General features: G+C 46.0%; 1 protein-coding gene and 1 non-coding gene across 4 annotated transcripts; both read right to left on the bottom strand.

The window, feature by feature from the left end:
• Positions 1-1,183: 1,183 nt before the first annotated feature.
• TRNAV-GAC (transfer RNA valine (anticodon GAC)) lies at positions 1,184-1,259 on the bottom strand. Its single transcript has one exon. It is a non-coding gene; the product is annotated as a tRNA-Val (tRNA).
• A 4,997-nt stretch (positions 1,260-6,256) lies between these two features.
• ATP5MC1 (ATP synthase membrane subunit c locus 1) lies at positions 6,257-9,409 on the bottom strand. 3 transcript variants are annotated; one of them, XM_066364466.1, is made up of 5 exons: positions 9,272-9,349; positions 8,558-8,605; positions 7,376-7,453; positions 6,801-6,979; positions 6,257-6,475 (listed from the first exon to the last, which is right to left on the bottom strand). In XM_066364466.1, the coding sequence occupies exons 1-5, from the start codon at positions 9,332-9,334 to the stop codon at positions 6,361-6,363; spliced, it is 483 nt and encodes a 160-aa protein (XP_066220563.1). In that variant the 5' UTR covers positions 9,335-9,349; the 3' UTR covers positions 6,257-6,360. The 3 variants fall into 3 exon arrangements, with proteins under 3 accessions (XP_066220563.1, XP_066220565.1, XP_066220564.1); XM_066364468.1 differs by lacking the exon at positions 9,272-9,349 and adding an exon at positions 9,087-9,219; XM_066364467.1 differs by lacking the exon at positions 6,257-6,475 and adding an exon at positions 6,493-6,682 and having other exon boundaries at positions 9,272-9,409.
• Positions 9,410-21,217: the final 11,808 nt, after the last annotated feature.

The following is a 21,217-nucleotide window of genomic DNA, read 5'->3' as shown; positions in this document are numbered from 1 at the left end:
TCTTACATTTCTAATCAATACTGTACATGTATCTATTACATGCATTATCTTTATTATATGTGGCTTAAGTGTCTGTTTGTCGCCGATAGCTTATTGGTTGCTTGCGTAACTGTACTAGCCAATGGGGTGAAGTTGCCATGGCATTCAAATAGTCCCACCTTCTGGCATGTCACCTCACAAATTGAGGTTAAAGATTGGAGCAATTATTATGCTGTTGAGAAATCTTAACACCAGAAGGGGTCTTTGCAATGGTACAAGACTAGAGGTTCTCCAATTGAAAAATAATGTCATAATAGCTAAGTCTTTGACTGGCTCCTCTAAAGGTGAAATACATGTCATTCCAAGAATTGATTTAGCTCCATCTCAAACAGGGTTGCCGTTTCAATTGAGACGTAGACAATTTCCTGTAAAACTTGCCTTTGCTATGACCATCAATAAGTCTCAGGGCCAAATGCTTAAGCGTGTTGGCATTTTTTTACCTGAGCCTGCATTTGGACACGGTCAACTTTATGTTGCCTGTTCAAGAGTTCATGAAAGAACGGACGTAAAATTAAAAATAATTGATGGTCCTCTGCAAGGCGAGTTTAAAAATGATGGAAAGATCTACACAAGAAATGTTGTGTACAAAGAGATCTTTGACATGTGAATTAACATTTTATTATTTAAATCACCTTTATTTATTGAGCTAGCGGTGGCTCTTAAGAAATGTACCGCCAGTGGTTTCCTTCATTGCACTCTACTTTAAGCAATTAAGCAAGTAGAAGGGGGAAACCCTGTGGGGCAGTAAGCAAAGGGGCGTCCTTGCCGCCTGCCCTGGGTAATTCAGTTTGAATTAGCAGACACCTTTGCACAAATCTTTTTTTTTTTTTTGTATTTTTCTGAAGCTGGAAATGGGGAGAGACAGTCAGACAGACTCCCGGGGAGAGACAGTCAGACAGACTCCCGCATGGGCCCAACCGGGGTCCACCCAGCACGCCCACCAGGGGGCGATGCTCTGCCCATCCAGAGCGTCGCTCTGTCACGACCAGAGCCACTCTAGCGCCTGGGGTAGAGGCCAAGGAGCCATCCCCAGCGCCCGGGCCATCTTTTGCTCCAGTGGAGCCTCAGCTGCGGGAGGGGAAGAGAGAGACAGAGAGGAAGGAGAGGGGGAGGGGTGGAGAAGCAGATGGGCGCCTCTCCTGTGTGCCCTGGCCGGGAATCGAACCCGGGACTTCCGCACGTCAGGCCAACGCTCTACCACTGAGCCAACCGGCCAGGGCCTGCACAAATCATTTTAATTACAATTTATAATATCTAGAACAGCGGTCATTTCGTATGACCGCCGGGCTTTCTAGTTTACATATTTACCCATATTATCTCATTTTGTTGTCACAACCACCATGAATTGTTCTGATCCCCATTTTAGAAATGAGAAAATCAAGGCTTGGCCCTGGCCGGTTGGCTCAGTGGTAGAGCGTTGGCCTGGCGTGTGGAAGTCCCGGGTTCGATTCCCGGCCAGGGCACACAGGAGAGGCGCCCATCTGCTTCTCCACCCCTCCCCCTCTCCTTCCTCTCTGTCTCTCTCTTCCCCTCCCGCAGCTGAGGCTCCACTGGAGCAAAAGATGGCCCGGGCGCTGGGGATGGCTCCTTGGCCTCTACCCCAGGCGCTAGAGTGGCTCTGGTCGTGACAGAGCGACGCTCCGGATGGGCAGAGCATCGCCCCCTGGTGGGCATGCCGGCTGGATCCCAGTCAGGCGCATGCGGGAGTCTGTCTGACTGCCTCCCCGTTTCCAGCTTCAGAAAAATACAAAAAAAAAAAAAAAAGAAAATCAAGGCTCAGAGGAGATAATTAACATCCCAGTTAGGAAATGGCAGGGCTGGGATTTGCACACTCCTTTGACTTTCAAGCCCACGTTCTTGCTACCACACTGAACTCCTAAGGTAGTAATTACTAATTGTTTCTTTGGTTATTACCCCTGAGAATACAATGAAAACAATGGACCCTCTCCCAAGAACAATGCACATCTCTATCCACTTACAAATAATTTGCACTAAGCAAAATTGTTCCACTCATGGACCATGACCCTAGATAAAAAACCTTAATGGTAATGGACTGAGTAGCCCGGTTGGGGGAAGGGGTATATTCTCTCCTGACCTTATAGTGCCCTATGGGGCTACCAGCCACATCCCCAACCTTGCTGATTTGGATTGCCAAGTAATTCCAAGGCTGTTTGGAGCCCACTTGAAGGTAAATTCTTACTTGCCTCTTGGTAAAAACTAGGTTCTTGGAGCTTCACAAGAAGGAAAGGCAACCTCCTTCCCTGGGGGCTGCTACTTGATTACTACCAGAGGGTAGTGACCTGGCAAGGATGCCAGCTTGATATCCCAAAGGTTTACTGCATTCTGTTTGCATAATAATATTAACAGTCAATCCAATGCTCTGTTGGTAATAACTCAGCTGCCAGTTCAACCTCAGTCCCATTCCTCCTCTTTGGCCCTGAGATTCTTGGGCTCTGCTTCAGGTTCTATCACTGGCTTACTTAAGTAACCTTGAGTTACTTACGGTGGAGAGGCTAAAAGGGCAGGCAGCAGATTAGGGTAGACCAGTAGTTCTCAACTGGGAGTGATTTTTGCCTCTAGCCAGGAGATATTTGTCAATATCTACTTGGCAATTGGTTGTTTCTCCTGGAGAAAGGGAAGTTGTTACTGGATAAGAGGCCAAGGATGCTTCTAAACATCAAACAATGAGTAGGACAGCCCCACAGCAATGAATTACATGGCCCCAAAAGTGCCAAGGTTGAGAAATCTTGTGCTGGAAGGCCATGATTGTTGAATGAATGTTAGATGGACTTAGATTAGAATCAGTGGTATGCCATAAGATCTTGTGCATGTCACTAAGCTTGTACAAACCTTAGCTGTTTGCAGTGATAAGAACACAGGTTAACTTTGGGGGAGGGGTATACAGCACAATCAAATGTCAAAATAATCTAGAGATATTTTCTCTCAACATATGTACCCTGATTTATCAATGTCACTGCATTAAATTTAATTAAAAACAAACAAAAAAACAACAACACAGGTTCTGGAGTTTGAATCCCAGCTTTACTAACAACAGTGTGACTTCCACAGGCTGCCTCAGCTCTCTGAGCCTCCCTGTTTCCTTACCTATAAAATGACTTCATAGGGAAGTTGGAAGTTATTCACAAAGAGCTTAGCAATACACCTGACATAAAAGTGCTCGAATGTTAGCTGACAGTATTACAACTACTACTGGCCTCTGCTTTTTCTCTTCTACAGCACATAGCTTTTGTACCCACATATTCCATAACGTATAGCATTGTTCACTGTTATTTCCACTCTGCTGATGCCCCAAACTCCTTCAGAGCAAGGACCTTAGATTTTTTTTTTTGCTTTCCCCAAGACTCTTAGGATGCTTAGCACCTAAATACCTGCATGACTGTCTTTAAATTGCATATAAATGGAATCCATTCTTTTCAAAAAAAATTTTCCCATTAATTTGAGAGGTATCAACTCATTGTTCCATTTACTATAGTGGTACACTCAGCAGTTGCTTCTAGTATGTGCCCTGACTGGGGATCAAACCGACAACCTATGTACTGGGACGATGCTCTATCCACTTAGCAACACAGCCAAGGTCAAATCCATTTTTTTTTTCCAGAGACAGAGAAAGACAGAGAGAGATAGATAGGGACAGACAGACAGGAACAGAGAGAGAGGAGAAGCATCCATCATTAGTTTTTTTGTTGTTGTTGCGACACCTTAGTTGTTCATTGATTGCTTTCTCATATGTGCCTTAACCATGGGGCTATAGCAGACCGAGTAACCCCTTGCTCAAACCAGCGACCTTGGGTCCAAGCTGGTGAGCTTTGCTCAAACCAGATGAGCCTGTGCTCAAGCTGGCGACCTTGGGGTCTCAAACCTGGGCCCTCCACAACCCAGCCCAACGCTCTATCCACTGCGCTACCGCCTGGTCAGGCCAAATCCATTCTTGACTCACATTTTTGGTGTTAACACTAATTAGGAATATTCTTGATTTCACTATTTCACTGAAATTTTGCTGTAAATTGATACAAGGTTTTCACAAAATGGGTTCCACTTTTTATTTATTTATTCATTTTAGAAAGGAGAGGGAGAGACAGAGAGAGAGAGAGAGAGAGGAGAGACAGAGAGAAGGGGGGAGGAGCTGGAAGCATCAACTCCCATATGTGCCTTGACCAGGCAAGCCCAGGGTTTCGAACCAGCGACCTCAGCATTTCCAGGTCGACGCTTTATCCACTGCACCACCACAGGTCAGGCGGGTTCCACTTTTTTTTTTTTTTTTTTAATTTTATTTATTAATTTTTAGAGAGGAGAGAGAGAGGGAGAGAGAGAAAGGGGGAGGAGCTGGAAGCATCAACTCCCATATGTGCCTTGACCAGGCAAGCCCGGGGTTTCGAACCGGCGACCTCAGCATTTCCAGGTCGATGCTTTATCCACTGCGCCACCACAGGTCAGGCAAATTTTTTTTCCCATTTTTTTTTTATTCTTTTTTTTTTTTAAAAAAAGGAGAGAGAGGGAGAGAGAGAGAGGGGAGAGAGAGAGAGAGAGAGAGAGAGAGAGAGAAGGGGGGAGGAGCAGAAAGCATCAACTCCCATATGTGCCTTGACCAGGCAAGCCCAGGGTTTCGAACCGGCAACCTCAGCATTTCCAGGTCGACGTTTTATCCACTTTTATTACTTTCTTTTGAAACCTTCCAATTTGAGACAATGTCTATCAGAACCTCTATGTTCATTCTGCTCGTTTTGCTCCTGCTGGGGCTCAGAGCAGCAGCAGCTGTGATCTTACCAGTTTAGCTTTCTTGTACCTGGGTTATCAGTCCCATTCTGGGCAAGTGGGAGAGCCTGCTGAGTGTAGACTTTGAGACCACCAGGAAAATGCTTCGCAAAGTTCTCTAAACAATTCATTAGTTTGTTCCTCCCTTCCTTCCCCCTAAACACCCTTTTTATCCCTAGCAAAGCTAAGATTGTAAATTCTCCAGAAACGGAGACTGTCTTCTGCTTTATTCAAGAACACCATGCCCTGGCTGGTTAGCTCAGTTGCTTAGTCATCCCAAAACACATTGCAGGTTCAATCCTTGGTCAGGGCACCTATGAAGGGAAGTGACCAATGAATGCACAACTAAGTGGAATAACAAATGAATGCTCCCCTCTCTCTCTCTCTCCCTTCCTGTTTCTCTAAAATCAGTCAATAAATAATAAAAAATAAAAAGGTCAAAAATATAAAAAAATTTCAAAGGCCATGGCAAGGTGAATAGAGCATCATTCTAGTGCACCAAGGTCACGGGTCCAATCCCAGTCAGGGCATACACAGGACGCCACCGATGAGCGCACACCTAAATGGAACAGCTAAGTAGAACAGTGAGTCCATGCATCTCTCTCTCTCTCAAATCAATGGAAAAAGTAAAAAATACTAAAAGAACACCCAGGCACTCAAAAAGATGAATTGATAATGAAATTTCCGCTTGACCTGTGGTGGCGCAGTGGATAAAGTGTCAACTTCGAATGCCAAGGTTGCCAGTACAAAACCCTGGCCTTGCCTGGTCAAGGCACATATGGGAGTTGATGCTTCCTGCCCCCCCCCCCCCCCGCCCTGCCCCATCTCTTTCTCTGTCTCTCCCCTCTCTAAAAAACAAACAAAAAAACAAACAAACAAACAAAAAAACCCAAACGAATAGATAATGAAATTTCCAAGTGGAGCTGAATGCAGGTGGGTGGAGTCCTACCTCCACCTCTAATGTGCTTTACTTCTTTGGGACTGTTTCCCTGTTTGCGCCACCTATATTGTGTGACCAAGAGTAAACTAGATGGGACAGCACAGCTAAAAGTTTAGACAGGCCTGTGGACAAATCCCCAATTCTGCCACTTACCAGCTCTGTGACAGAAGACAGGTTATTTTGCTTCCCTAAACCTCAGTTCCCTCATTTACAAAACAGTTCTAATCACTGTACTTAGAATTCATAGGGTCGTTGAGGTAAAAACATAAAACACTTGGTACATATTGCTATACTAAATTTGAAGGAAAAAAGCACCAGTCATTACTTAGACAAGCTCACACTCCCCCGGAAGATAAAGAGAACCCTCCAGGTTCTTAGTCATGGCATGGATATTTCTCAACCTGAGCAGTTCGTAATCACCAACAGCTGACCCAATCCCTCTTCCCTTGTCCCAACTTTCCACCAAGACCTTCCCCGAGGGCAAAGGACAGAGGCGCAGGCATATGGGTTTAGAGAAATGTGTTTAATGGTCAAGCTTAGCACGTTCCAGCCCCGGGCATGGCTTGGAGTCGAAGCAGCAGGGATGGGTAGGTGACCCCCACGGAGCCTCACATGGCGAAGAGGATAAGGAAGGCGACCATCAAACAGAAGAGCCCCATGGCCTCAGACAGGGCAAAGCCCAGAATGGCATAGGAGAAGAGCTGCTGCTTGAGAGACGGATTCCTGCCAGGGACAGAGAGTGATGGAAAGGGTGAGGGCATGGCTGTAGTGGAGGGCTCAGGCAGGGTAGGTGAATGGGGAGTGCTAAAACTAGGAGAGGACCTAGCCTGCATATGCACAATCCTGGGATTTGGCCAGACAAGCGGAGTACCAACATGGTAAGTTTAAGTGAGCCAGGTTGGATGCATCAGAGAGGTTTCTTGTCTCCTCCTGGAGAAAACAGGAGGTAGATGGAATAAACCAGCAACTAGAGGGATCTCATCTTGCTGAGGCTTCCCCCAAATAGGGTTGAATGGTGATAGATGCTGTAGGCCACCCCCAAACTCACCTGGCATAGCCAATGATCAAACTGCCAAACACTGTTCCTATTCCAGCCCCTGAACCAGCCACACCCACTGTGGCAGCCCCAGCACCAATAAACTTGGCTGCTGTGTCAATGTCCCGGGATACAGCACTGGTCTGGAACTCCCGTCTGGCCACCTGGAGTGGGGAGTTGCTGTAGGAAGGCTAGATGAACCAAGAAAGAGGGAAATACGGAAGGGGAGAAAAGAGATAAAGGAGTTAGGCACAAAGACAGGTGGCTGACTCTACCCCCCTCCCCCCTCCCACCTGAGCTCTGAAACTGCTGGCAAACTGCCCAGCAAGTACAGAATGCTCAGGCTACAGAGCGCACTGGGAATTACTCTTAGGGTCCACTTTCAGAGAGGGCTCGGGAAATGTCATGGGTTAGGGAAACCTCACTTTCGCAAGTTTCTCACCTATAGCGCTCACCTTGGGAGTACTTAGAACTATTAAAGCAGCACAGATACTCTCCCTGCCCACTGTGACTGACCTAAAGGCAATGCAACTAACTGGGAGAACCTCTGTCTGGAGAAATTCGTAAGAGGGCCCATACTCCTTTACCTGTTCAGGTGGGATCTCCGGCCTACTCAGAAAGGAGGCAGATGCAGGCCTGATTAGGCCCCTGGTACAACAGCGGATCTGTAAAATCAGAAAGAGACAACCCCCATCTCAGGCAAGGAAGAAAAAAACAAACAAAAAAAACCCAAACCCTCAAGCTCTGAGCTTCTGTCAAGGACTACAAATGTTAGAAACAGAAAAAGTCCAACGGGGAGGCGGGGGAGAAAAAGTCCAATGAGCCCTGGCTGGGTAGATCAGTTGGTTAGAGTGTTGTCCTGATATGCCAAGGTTGTGGGCTCAATCTCTGCTAAGGGGACATATAAGAATCAACCAATGAATGTATAAGTAAGTAGAACAACAAAGCAATGCTTCTCTTTCTCTCTTTATTCTCTCTCTAAAATCAATTTAACACATTACTAAAATGAAAGAAAAAAATCCAATGAATTTCAAGGTCAATACCTAAGACCCTGGTGTTGTCAGCGGTAGCAATCTTCGCATTTAAAACTGGGTATGAGAGTTCACTTTTATGGGCACAGTCCTATTCGGTATCCCAGAATAAGACAAAAATCCACACCAATATCAAACCAGCCACAGGAAGGGTTTGTACCCAGATCATCAAAGAAAGCAGAAGGGGTAAATCTTACTTTGCTAAAATGGTACTCACTGTTACATACCCTGAATGGAGTGGACCAGTAAGCCTGGGGAGGCTCCTGAAACAGCCATCTAAGCAGAACCCTTTGTAACATGGCTTTCTTGAAATATTTTTTAGTGCAGTGGTTCTCAAACTTGGCTGAACATTGGAATCACCTGGGCAGTTCTAAAAAATACAGATGCATGGGTTCCACTCTCATTCCCAGAGTCTGTGCAGCCTGGGCATCAGTAGTGTTTAAGACTCCCCAGTTGATTTTCATGTGCAGCCAAGGTAGAAGAATCACTGTCAGTGGGCTGTCTTACCATATGGCCAAGCCAGGCTGGGGGTAAAGGTTAGAGCCAGACTCTGACCACATTCCCAAGCTAAGATAGTTTGGTTTACAGGTCCAAATAAACTCGAGTTAACTGCACCACATTTCACAACCTCCCCCAAACGCCCACATCATCAGGATGCCAAGCTCCTCTCAGTTCATTCATTAGGTATTGATGGCTCCCACAGCTGGCGCTTACACAGCACCCTGAGCTGCAACTTACCAGAGCTGGAGGAATGAGTAGTGCCCCGGTGGTCTGCATTTTTTCAGTCTGCAGAGGAAAACAAAAAATTCCACAGTTTGGTTATTTTCTTAGAGTGGCGACCTTCGGTCGTCCCTGTCACCCTCGCCCGTCCTCCCTGGACCACACTCTTCCTAGCACCGTGCCCAACATTAGAGGTCAGAGGGACATCGCGAACTCCCGGGTCCACCGCTTTCAGCGCGGTGTGTCTGCAAAGGAAGGTCACGGAAATCGGAAGTAGAGGAAGGAAGCCCGAGCCCCAGGAGGGAAATGTAGCGAAAGAGGATGGTCTCCCGGGAAAACTGGAGGCCGACACAGGGCAGCTGCCATGTATGGTCCTGTTCATTTTACAGAGCTGTGCTCCGCCCGCCTCAGTCGGGATAGTTAATCGCTTATTACCGTTGGTAATTAACATTAAGTGTTAAGGTTATACATGCCAATCGTCTCTCCCGGCCCTCCGCTCAGTCCAGCCCACACCCCTGCCGATCGCTGGCTCCCGGCCTCAAGTCACCTGCACTCCCAACCGCCCTGCTGCCTCTGCTCAGACCACGGCTCTCGCCCGGCTCAAGGTGACTGAATCACCTCCCAGCTTTAGCTCTAGGTTTCAGGAGTCAGCTTCCCCACCCACGTGTCCCGGGGTCCCCACACTTTCATTGGCCACAATCCTCCCGCGTTCCCATTGGTTGATGTTTTTACCTTCTCTTTTTTTATTGGTTTTCTGCAGCTTCTTCTTCCCTCTCTACGGGAGCTTCGTGGCATTTCCCGCCTCCCTGAGCGTAAAGGCGGGGTTTTCCTCCGAATTCTGGCTTCGGACTGGTTGATCTCTGAAGTGCTCGACCATAGAGTCGGCGGGAATCAGAGGTTCCATAACCTCCCTCACAAAATGGCGACTAAGGTGGAAGCCGCAGAAAAAGGCGTGAGAGAGATGACCGGACGCCTTACGCAGACAGACACATGACCTTGGACCCGAGACTTCATTCGGGCGCTCAGGCCTTGAGGCGCGTTGCATATTGGGATTTGTAGTTGGGTCGGGCCCCAAGGACAGCTGAAATCCCGCGAGACATTTTTGAGGAAGCCTGGTGCTGGCAGAGGCAACGCCTTTGCAGCAATTCCCGTGTGGGTTTGTGGAAACCTTGTTTCCGCTATGGGGAATAAAAGCCGCCCGCTGGCCTTGAAAGTTCACTGGCGGCCAAGCGCGCCTTTGTGCCCTTCTGCTGGTGTTCCACAGTCATGCACTCGCAACCAGATGTTTTTCTTTAACAAAAAAATTTTTTGTACAGTATATTGATTTTAGAGAGAAGAGAGAGAGAGAGAAAGGGGTTGAGGGTAGGAGCAGGAAGCATCAATTCTTAGTAGTTGCTTCTCGTGTGTGCCTTGACCGGGCAAGCCCAGGGTTTCCAACCAGTGACCTCAGCATTCCAGGTTGACGACAGGCGCCACTATTGGTCAGACAGATGGTTTTTAAAAAGATTTTATTTATTGATTTTACAGAGAGAGGAGAGGGAGGTGGAGAGAGAAGTATCAACTCACGGTTGCTTCACTTTAGTTGTTTGCTGATTGCTTGTCTTATGTGTCTTGACCGGGCAAGCCCAGGGTTTTGAAGAGCGACCTCAGCATTCCAGGTGGAGGCTTTATCTACTGCGTCACCTCAAGCCAGGCGGGTGGTTTTTTTCTTTTTGTATTGTAACAACAACATTCTAAGGATAAGACAGTACCCCGGTAGAAAAACAGGCAAAGAACTGGTGAGGCACAGTGGATAAAGAGTAGACCTGGGACGCTGAGTACTCAGGTTCAAGCCCTGAGGTCGCCCGCTTCAGCACCCGCTCATCTGGCTTGAGCCCAAGGTCTCTGGTTTGAGCAAGGGGATCAGTGGCTCAGCTGGGGCCACCCCACCTCCCCGTCAAGGCACGTATGAGAAGCAATCTATGAATAAAGTGCTGCAACTACGAGTTGATGCTTCTCATCTCTCTCTGTGCCTGTCTTTAAAAAAACAACAACCAGGTCTGACCTGTAGTGGCGCAGTGGATAAAGCGTCTACCTGGAAATGCTGAGGTCGCCGGTTTGAAACCCTGGGCTTGCCTGGTCAAGGCACATATGGGAGTTGATACTTCCAGCTCCCCCCCTTCTTTCTCTCTCTCTCTCTCTCTCTCTCTCTCTCTCTCTCTCTCTCCCCCTCTCTCTCTCCTCTCTAAAAATGAATAAATTAAAAAAATTAAATTAAAAAAAAAATACTTGTAAAAAAAAACAGATCAAAGGATAGGAATAAGCAATTCACTAAAGTATTATAAATTTGAAGGAAAGAACATTTAACTTCACTAAACAAAGAAATATAAGTTTAACTGAAACATTTCTCTCTTATCAAGAGTAGAGTTCTGCCCTGGCTGGATAGCTTGGTTGGTTGGAGCATCCTCCTAAAGTGCAGAGGTTGCTGGTTTGATCCCCAGTCCCGGCACATGCAGGGGCAGCTTGATGTTTCTATCTCTCTCCCTCTGTAGCTAAAATGAATTATTTCTTTTTTTTATTATTCATTTTAGAGAGGGAAGAGAGAGAGAGAGAGAGAGAGAGAGAGAAAGGGGGGAGGAGCAGGAAGCATCAACTCCCATATGTGCCTTGACCAGGCAAGTGCAGGGTTTCGAACCGGCGACCTCAGTGTTCCAGGTCGATGCTTTATCCACTGCGCCACCATAGGTCAGGCTGTAGCTAAAAGGAATTAAAAACAAAAAGACGTCCTAGGCAGTTGGATCAGTGGTAAGAAAAAGAAAAAAAGTATAATTCCTTTTATTAATGTGAACCAGGTAATCTCTTATACTGCTAGTAAGAGTATGAAATAGAAAACCTTTCCTGAAAGCAATTTGGTGATATATATATATATATATATATATATATATATATATATAATCTATAATTATATCTATATCTATCCCTCTCCCCCTTTTTTTCCTTTCCCCCTCCCACAGCCAGTAGCTCGATTGGTCCAAACATTGCCCCAGGTGCTGAGGATAGCTTGGTTGCAAGCATCGGCCCCAGATGGGGGTTGCCAGGTAGATCCCAGTTGGGGCACATATGGAAGTCTGTGTCACTATCTCCTTTCCTCTCACCTAAACAAAAAAATTTTCTTTTTAAGTAGAGAAAAAGGAGGACTTCTGAAGCAATGCTTTTAAGTAGGGAAGAGTAGTTGGCGTTATAACTATATTACTATCAGGCACAAAATCCTTTACAGTAAAAATCACTGCTACAGAAAAGAGTCTCATATACACATTAACATAAGGTTCAATTCATGAAGAGACTATAATTATAAACAGTATGTACCTAATCACATGCATGTAAAGTGAAAATTGACAGAAATTTAAGGAGAAATTCACCTTCAAAGTGGGAGATTTAACACATTCTGTCAGTAATTGACAGGTCTAATGACCAATAATCAACTAGGATGTAGAAGACTTGACTAACACAATGAACTACCTTTATTTATTGAACTTATATAGAACTCTGCCCTCAGCAATTAGAGAGTACACATTCTTTCCAAGCACACACAGAACGCTTATAAAAATTGACCACTTACTAAGCCACAAGACAAGATTCAATAAATACCAAAGGATCAATATCACACAGACCACATTCTCTGACCACAATGAAATTAAATAAGAAATCAAAACATTAAAAACCATGCTTTTAGACAAAAAAACAAAGCAAAAACACCAAAAACCTTTCAATTGTGATTGTTGGAGTCCATCTCAAGAATTAAGGGTTTGCCTGACCAGGCAGTGGTGCAGTGGATAAAGTGTCAAACTGAGACACAGAGGACCCAGGTTTGAAATCCGAGGTTGCTGGCTTGAGTGCAGGCTCACTAGCTTGACAGTGGGGTCACTGGCTTGAGTGTGAGATCATCGATATCACCCTGTGGTCACTGGCTTGAGCCCAAAGGTCACTAGCTTAAAGCCCAAGTCACTGGCTTGAGCTCAAGGTCACTGGCTTGAGCAAGGGGTCACTCGGTCTGCTGTAGCCCCCCCACCCCCATGAAGGCACATATGAGAAAGCAATCAATGAACAACTAAGGTGCTACAATGAAGAATTGATGCTTCTCATCTCTCTCCCTTCCTGTCTGTCTGTCCCTATCTGTCTCTCTCTGTCACAATAAATAAATAAACAAATAAACAAACAAATAAATAAAGGATTTGCCTTGGCCGGTTAGAGCATTGTCCCCAAACACCAAGATTAAGGGTTCGTTCCTTAGTCAGGGAACACATGGGAAACAACCGATGTTCCACAACCAAGTGGAACAACAGTTTAATTCTTCCTCTCATTTCCTCTCTCTGTCTCTCTAAAATAAATCAATAAAAAAAATTTTAAAAAGAAATTAGCCTGACCAGGAGGTGGCGCAGTGGATAGAGTGTCGGACTGGGATGCAAAGAACCCAGGTTCGAGACCCCGAGGTCGTCAGCTTGAGCGCAGGCTCATCTGGCTTTAGCAAAAAGCTCACTAGCTTGGACCCAAGGTCGCTAGCTCGAGCAAGGGGTTACTCGGTCTGCTGAAGGTCCGCTGTCAAGGCACATATGAGAAAGCAATCAATGAGCAACTAAGGTGTCGCAACAAAAAAACTGATGATTGATGCTTCTCATCTCTCTCCGTTCCTGTCTGTCTGTCCCTATCTATCCCTCTCTCTGACTCTCTTTCTGTCCCTGGAAAAAAAAAAAAGTTAAAAAAAAAAAAAGAAATCAAGGAGCAGTATCTAGAAAAGGGAAAGTGAAGACTCATAACCAGGCTGATAACCCAAGAGGTCTCCACTACATTCTATACATGTACGCACACACAGATACACACCTTTGCCCAATATGGCCTAAGATGACCCCCACCAAGCATGACCCAACCACCTCAAGGACAACCATAACTCATCTTCTTCTCAAAGTTAAATCACCCATGTCCAGCTAGTCTCCAGAGGCAACATTGTGAGGCAGCTAGTCGCCAATTATAATCTAGAGATGTATGGTCTTCTAGTTCAGGCTCAATCTTAACTTGGTGTGGGTCCATATCATCCTGTCATTTATAGATTAAACAATAGATATGTCTGCCACGTGCCCCACCTTGTGCTCACTTGGAACTTCTTTCCGTGCAACACAAGTCTCAGTGCAAGGACCAGACAGACTCATGGACACTTGGTTCACTTATGTAGGTGCAGTGCCAAGACCTTTCTGAGTACGCAGGCTCATTGGACCTTTAGTCTAAGGATCTCAGTCATTATCTTTGCACAAAATTCTTTCGAGTTTAGCTCAATTCCTCCCTCTCTCTCTTATGATTTAAGAAAGTGTCCCAATACACCAAGGTTGTGGGTTTGATCCCCAGTCAAGACACATGCAAGAATCAACCAATGAATGCATCAGTAAGTGGAACAACAAATTGATGTTTCTCTTTCTCTCTCTAAAATCAATAAATAAATTTTTTTTAAAGTATCAAATGGTATATAATATATATATTTTAATCTTTTTAAAAATTGTTTATTCTATTGATTTTAGAGAAAGAGGGAGAAAGACAAGAACATCGATCTGTTCCTGTATGTGCCCTGACCAGGGATCGAACTGACAACCTCTGTGTTTCAGGAAGATGTTCTAACCAATCAAGCTTTCCGGACAGGGCTATTATATATATTTTAAAATCAACTTTGCAACTCCCAGCATTTTGCTTACTAAACATGTTAATAGAGTTTTTAAAAATTTCTCCAGCCCCCAAATATTTCTAAACACACACATTTACATTAGCATCAATTATAAGATACATTTCCTTATATAAATATATTACTGACCATAACAAAATCCCAGTTTTAGTTTTATTTATTTATTTATAATTTTTTTTACAGAGACAGAGAGAGAGTCAGAGAGAGGGATAGATAAGGACAGACAGGAACGGAGAGAGATGAGAAGCATCAATCATCAGTTTTTCACTGCGACACCTTAGTTGTTCATTGATTGCTTTCTCATATGTGCCTTGACCGTGGGCCTTCAGCAGACCGATTGACCCCTAGCTCGAGCCAGCAACTTTGGGTCCAAGCTGGTGAGCTCTTTGCTCAAGCCAGATGAGCCCACACTCAAGCTGGCGACCTCGGGGCCTCGAACCTGGGTCCTATGCATCCCAGTTCGACGCTCTATCCACTGCGCCACCGCCTGGTCAGGCCCAGTTTTAGTTTTGATTAGCAATAACTACTAGTAGTCAGTACTTATATACAATAATGGGAAAGAGGCCTGACCTGTGGTGGCGCAGTGGATAAAGCGTCAACCTGGAAACGCTGAGGTTGCCGGTTCAAAACCCTAGGCTTGCCTGGTCAAGGCACATATGGGAGTTGATGCTTCCTGCTCCTCCCCCCTTCTCTCTCTCACTCTCTCTCCCCTCGCTATAATGAATAAATAAAAAAATATATTAAAAAAATAATAATGGGAAAGAAAAAGGCAATCCCAATAGCTACTCTAAGCACTCTTGGTCAAATCTATAGTAGATAAGCTCATTTCCTGGGCAATGGAGTGAGTTCCTTGGTCCTAATGACTTTACCGGCTGAGACGACTTTCCTTGTATAGCCAGCATCTTTCAGGTCTGCTCCCAAGATCAATGGATAGGGTTTCCTGTAGGGAGCCATGCAGGTTAAGCCATTTGCTTTCTACTACTGCTGGTATTCTTTTTCTTTTTCTCTTTCTTTTTTTACAGAGACAGAGAGAGAGTCAGAGAGAGGGATAGACAGGGACAGACAGACAGGAACGGAGAGATGAGAAGCATCAATCATTAGTTTTGCATTGTGCATTACGACACCTTAGTTGTTCATTGATTGCTTTCTCATATAAGCCTTGACTGGGGGCCTTCAGCAGATTGAGTAACCCCTTGCTTGAGCCAGCGACCTTGGGTCCAAGCTGGTGAGCTTTGCTCAAACCAGATGAGCCTACGCTCAAGCTGGCTCATCAAGACAGGAACATCAATCTGTTCTTATATGTGCCCTGGGGTCTCGAACCTGGGTCCTTCCACATCCCAGTCCGACGCTCTATCCACTGTGCCGCTGCCTGGTCAGGCTTTTATTTATTTATTTTTAAATGAGGGTTTGGGACTGAGTCTTCTTGTAACGTTGGATTAAGAAAGTCCCAGGCCTCTGTTTGCCAGCATTATATATATTGTTTCTGGTGCTACAATTCCCATAAAACCTCAGCAGTGTTTGGGAGGTCTCTGATAAGGATCTCAGACTAAGAATCTTGTCTCTGATAATTTTCCAGGCCTGGTGAAGTCAGAGCTAGGCTTGGTTTGTTTTATTGATTTTAGAGAGAGAGGAAGGGGAGAGAGAGAGAGAGAGAGAGAGAGAGAGAGAGAGAGAGAGAGGAACATCAATCTGTTCTTATATGTGCCCTGGCCAGAGAGGGAACCGGTAACTTCTGCTCTCTGGACAATGCTCTAACGGAGCTATCCGGACAGTGCATCAATTTCTTTTTAATGAAGAGCCTTAGCCTCAGGGTATGGATGGTGAACAATGGGAGTGAGGGGTCTGATGGGAGACTTTCTCTTCTAATCGGCCTTGGAAAGTTAATACATCTATAAGTTCTTTTAAAACGGTAGGCAGTTCCACATTTTTCCGACAGAGGGCGCTCAATGAATGGTACCGTGGAGAGACCTGAGGGTTTTGTTTTTTTTTGGTTTGCTATTTAAATGAACTGGTTTCTCTGTTCACCCTACCTTCAATCCCAGGAAACCATTCTGGTTCTGCCTTCCAGTTCGGTCCAGGATCTGACCACTTGTCCACACCTGCTGTGCTTCAGCTCTAGCGGGAGCCCTGGATTACTGCACAGACCTAACACTTGCCTGGCGTTTACTTGCTTCTATCCTTATCCACCCAGTGGCAGCCAGAGAGATCCTTTTAAGATACAAGATACGGCAAGTCCTGGAATAATGTTCTTCCCTTATAATGTTGATGAGATGTGTAGGAATGAACTCTTGTTTATATCAATCAGCCTATGGTAAAATTAGTTTGGTTATATATAATTCAGCCTACAGTCACAGAATCTACCTCCTGAGACAGGGATGTTTGTGTAAGTGATGGTGGACAGGCTGTCCTCAGGAAATGAGGGAAGCAGGGGAAAGGGATGGGAAGATATGGTCTTACTTGGAGTTCGGCTTCATCTGAGCCCATGGGGTGCTCTGGATGAAAGTCCCACATCCCAGAAAACCCCTCAGTCCCAGGCCAACTGAGATGATCGGTCCGCTACCTAGAGCCCAAGTTTGGTCAATGACATATGGGGGGAAGTCTGCCATTTGGTTTCTAAAAAAAGACACAACAAGGATAAATAATTCTTTCTCTCACTCTGGATTTTGTGTAGAGTTACGCTTGGAACTGCTGCAGTTGCCGGTGGCCGCGATAGAAGAGAGTCTGCGGCAGAGCTGACACCATGAAGGGGTGGCCAGCAGTTACCCCACCTGGAAATCTGGGCAGAGGGGGGCGAACTGACGCTTTCTAGGCCACCTGAACAGAAAACCCTCCCAAAACACACACTAGGCAACAACGAATGAAGGAGCTCAAAGGAGCAGTAGAGTGTGATAAAAAGAGACAGTCATTTTATTTTCCATGTTCCATTGTACCATACAAAGGGAGGGGCTTCCCTTCCTAGGCTTTAGAAAGGAGGTTGTTGTTGTTGTTTTTTAACTTTATTATTTTTTTATTTATTCATTTTAGAGAGGTGATGGGGGAGGGAGAGAAAGAGAAGGGCAGGGGGAAGAGCGGGAAGCATCAACTCCCATATGTGCCTTGACCAGGCAAGCCCAGGGTTTCGAACTGGTGACCTCATTGTTCCAGGTCAATGCTTTATCCACTGAGCCACCACAAGTCAAGCAGAAAGGAGTTGTTTAATGTGGACTCTGCCTCTCGCCAGCTGTGTCTGTCCCTCAATCTGCCCCACCTTCCCCTCTTACAGGACTCTCCACACAGGGCGTCTTAGCCCTTTCTTGAGAAACTCCCCCCTCACCTAAAGCAAAGGAGGTGTGGTTCCTTTCAGTCCTGCGGCAGACCACATCAGTGCCCCTCCCTGACCCCTCCACATCCACTGTTCCCTTACATACCTTCCTTACACACAGGTAGTTTTCTATATGGAGCACTGCAACTTTCACCCCGAGGCAGGCTGTGCTGTTGAAAGGTGACTGGCCTACTTGGGGCAGGCCAGGAATGGGGCAAATGTTGGGAGTTAACCGCTCTGGGGGTAGCCCTCAACCTGGTGGGGAGGAGTTGGTGGATGAATACCCCAGTTTTCTCACTCTTTTTTTTTTTTTGTATTTTTCTGAAGCTGGAAAGGGAAGAGACAGTCAGACAGACTCCTGCATGCGCCCGACCGGGATCCACCCGGCACGCCCACCAGGGGGCGACGCTCTGACCACCAGGGGGTGATGCTCTGCCCCTCCGGGGCGTCGCTCTGTCGCGACCAGAGCCACTCTAGCGCCTGGGGCAGAGGCCGAGGAGCCATCCCCAGCGCCCGGGCCATCTTTGCTCCAATGGAGCCTCGCTGCGGGAGGAGAAAAGAGAGACAGAGAGGAAGGAGAGGGGGAGGGGTGGAGAAGCAGATGGGCGCTTCTCCTGTGTGCCCTGGCTGGGAATCAAACCCGGGACCCCTGCACGTCAGGCCGACGCTCTACCACGGAGCCAACCGGCCAGGGCCTGTTTTCTCACTCTTGATTCAGGCACCTCTGTGGCGGGCTCTACACAGGGTTGAACCCCAGCTGCCTATAGCAGTCATCTGCTCAGGAACACATCCGGTGTCGGCTTCTTTCCCTCGCCTCCCCACTCCCCTCCTCTGCCCATGCCTCCTGGGATTGTCAACACTATGTGTCAGTCAAACACTGACTCAGGGGCTGCTTCTGGGGGAGCCCAAGTTAGATCATTTGCTCGGTTTCAAGCATGTCATTCAAAAACAAATCAGATGAACAAATACTCCAGCATCTCAGGATCTGGTCAGGTCCTTGCTGGTCAGACTCATCTGTGCAGTCTGCTGAAATCAGGGGGACGAATGTGGTTTGACAGAGTGAGTGAGGACAAGGTTGGATTCTTCAACTCCCCACTCTAGTAACTTTTACTGCTGCTTTACTATTGGAGTCATCTGTTTTTAATGTATCTTTTTATTTTATTTTATTTATTTATTTTATTTTTTTGTATTTTTCTGAAGCTGGAAACGGGGAGAGACAGTCAGACAGACTCCCACATGCGCCCGACCGGGATCCACCCGGCACGCCCTCCGGGGTGTCGCTCTGCCGAGACCAGAGCCACTCTAGCGCCTGGGGCAGAGGCCAAGGAGCCATCCCCAGCGCCCTGGGCCATCTTTGCTCCAATGGAGCCTTGGCTGCGGGAGGGGAAGAGAGAGACAGAGAGGAAGGAGGCGGGGGGGGGGGGTGTGGAGAAGCAAATGGGCGCTTCTCCTATGTGCCCTGGCCGGGAATCGAACCCGGGTCCTCCGCACGCCAGGCCAACGCTCTACCGCTGAGCCAACTGGCCAGGGCCTAATGTATCTTTTTAAAAGTGCAAAACATTTTTTTTCAAGTCAAAGTATTATGTATAAATAATTAAAAAGCAAGTGATACTAAAAGGCTTATAATGGAAAATACCATTTCCCTGCCTGATCCCTCCCTACTTCCCAGTCCCACTCCTAAGAGGCAACTGCTGTTATCTATCTAGTTTTAGCAGTTTTCTCTGGTATTACCACTGTATTTCTTTCATTTTTTTCATATTTTTAAATAATATGGTTATCTTGTTGAATCCTAATTTCTCAGCATTACGTATTATTCATTTACTTATTATTATGGTAGGCGAGCATAGAGCTCTATTCAGTTCCACCCACTATTTCCTCTTACACACCTCCAAACTCTGCACAGCAAAAATTTTGGTTAATTTAATGTTTTAATTTTATGACTAAATAACTATGACTCCCAGCTGAGCCATATAGTATACTACAATTACATTCCCTTTGTCATGCAATTTTTTGGTTTGCTTGGAATTAATTGCCTTTTTTTAAAAGATTTATTTGGTTTTCTTTGTAGCTACTATTCTAATTCTTCCCTCCCCTTCCAACAGCTCTTCAATATGTTTCCCCACAAGGTTGGGCCTGTTCTTCTAGAGCTCTTCATCTCCCTCTCCATCTGGGCTGGCTGCTCTCCAAGCCTGCAGTTCAGTTCGGCTGTCACCTCACATTCCCCTTTGTCGCTCTCCTGTGTTGAATGCCCTGTTTTCCTTAGTCCAATTTGTGGTTGAGACGATTTCTCTTACACAAAAAGTAACATTCTATACATAGTATATACTATTTTGTACCTTGTTTTTGTGTGTGTGTGTGTGTGTGTGTGTGTGTGTGTGTGTGTGTTTTTACTTAACAATATAACCTGACCATGACTTTGTGTCAGTTCAGAGTAAACATTCTTATTCTTTTTTATAGCTGCATAGTACTCCATTGTGTGGGTGTACTATAATTTCTTTAGCCAATCTCTTATGTTTGGGCATTTAAGTTGTTTCTAATCGTTTTTTAAAAAATTTATTTATTTTAGAGTGGAGAGGGAGAGGGAGAGGGAGAGGGAGAGGGAGAGGGAGAGGGAGAGGGAGAGGAGGAAGCATCAATTCCCGTATGTGCCTTGATCTGGCAAGCCCAGGGTTTCGAACTGGTGACCTCAGCATTCCAGGTCAATGCTCTATCCACTGTGCCACCCCAGGTCAGGCTCTAATTCTTTCTTATTAAAATCAATGCTGAGCCTGACCTGGGGTGGCGCAGTGGATCAAGCATCGACCTGGAATGCTGAGGTCGCCGGTTCGAAACTCTGCACTTGCCTGGTCAAGGCATATATGGGAGTTGATGCTTCCTGCTCCCCCCCCCCCTTCTCTTTCTCTCTCTCTCTCTGTCTCTCTTCTCTCAAATGAATAAATAAATAAAAATAATTAAAATCAATGCTGAAAAACCTTGTATTTTTTTTCATATTGTTGGAGGCTTATATCCAGAGAAAAGTCTAGATGTGAGATCGCTGGTTAAAGGTTAAATGCCTATCTTGTTTGTTAGATGTTGCCAAATCCTCTTCCACAGGGGTCACCATGCTGCACTCCCACCAGCTAAAGGGAAACTCTGATTCCTCTAGTCACAGCAACACTTTTGATGCCAAATATACAGGGTTCTCTTTATTCCCCACACCGGCCCGTGCCCCAGCGCTCCCGATGCCAACTGGGTGGCCCACAATTCAATTCCATTTCGACACTCACTACCCAGAGTTCATGCAGACCTCCAAGTTTAAGGACTCAGTCCTGCAAAACTGCCCCCTTTTTCAGACACCAGTCACAAGCCCAGGCCTCCCATACTTGTGACAAACCAGGGGTTCCCATGACCTGGTCCACAGATTTAACAATTTCCAAGAATGGCCCACAGAACTCAGGGAACACTTTACTTACTACTTCTGGCTTATTATAAAGGATACAACTTAGAACAGCCAAAAGGAAGAGACACACAGGCAGGGGGATGTGGGGAGGGGCGTGGCGCTTCCCTGTCTTCTCCACGCGCTCCGCCTAACCCGCATCTCCATGCGTTCTGTTCATCAACCCAGAAGCTCTTGGAACCCCTTCAGTTAGGGTTTTTATGGAGGTTCCATTGAGTAGGTATGAGTGATTTAATC

This window comes from Saccopteryx leptura, chromosome 2 (genome assembly GCF_036850995.1).
Source record: "Saccopteryx leptura isolate mSacLep1 chromosome 2, mSacLep1_pri_phased_curated, whole genome shotgun sequence".
NCBI classification, from domain to species: domain Eukaryota; kingdom Metazoa; phylum Chordata; class Mammalia; order Chiroptera; family Emballonuridae; genus Saccopteryx; species Saccopteryx leptura.
This window is presented reverse-complemented; position numbering and strand designations above follow the sequence as displayed.

Coding starts and splice junctions, on each gene's coding strand:
- ATP5MC1 (XM_066364466.1), bottom strand. CDS start 9,334: ATGCCACGAAGCTCCCGTAGAGAGGGAAGAAGAAGCTGCAGAAAACCA. Junction 6,980..7,375: donor CGGAGATCCCACCTGAACAG/GTAAAGGAGTAT, acceptor TGGTTCATCTAG/CCTTCCTACAGCAACTCCCC. Junction 6,476..6,800: donor TTGATCATTGGCTATGCCAG/GTGAGTTTGGGG, acceptor TGTCCCTGGCAG/GAATCCGTCTCTCAAGCAGC.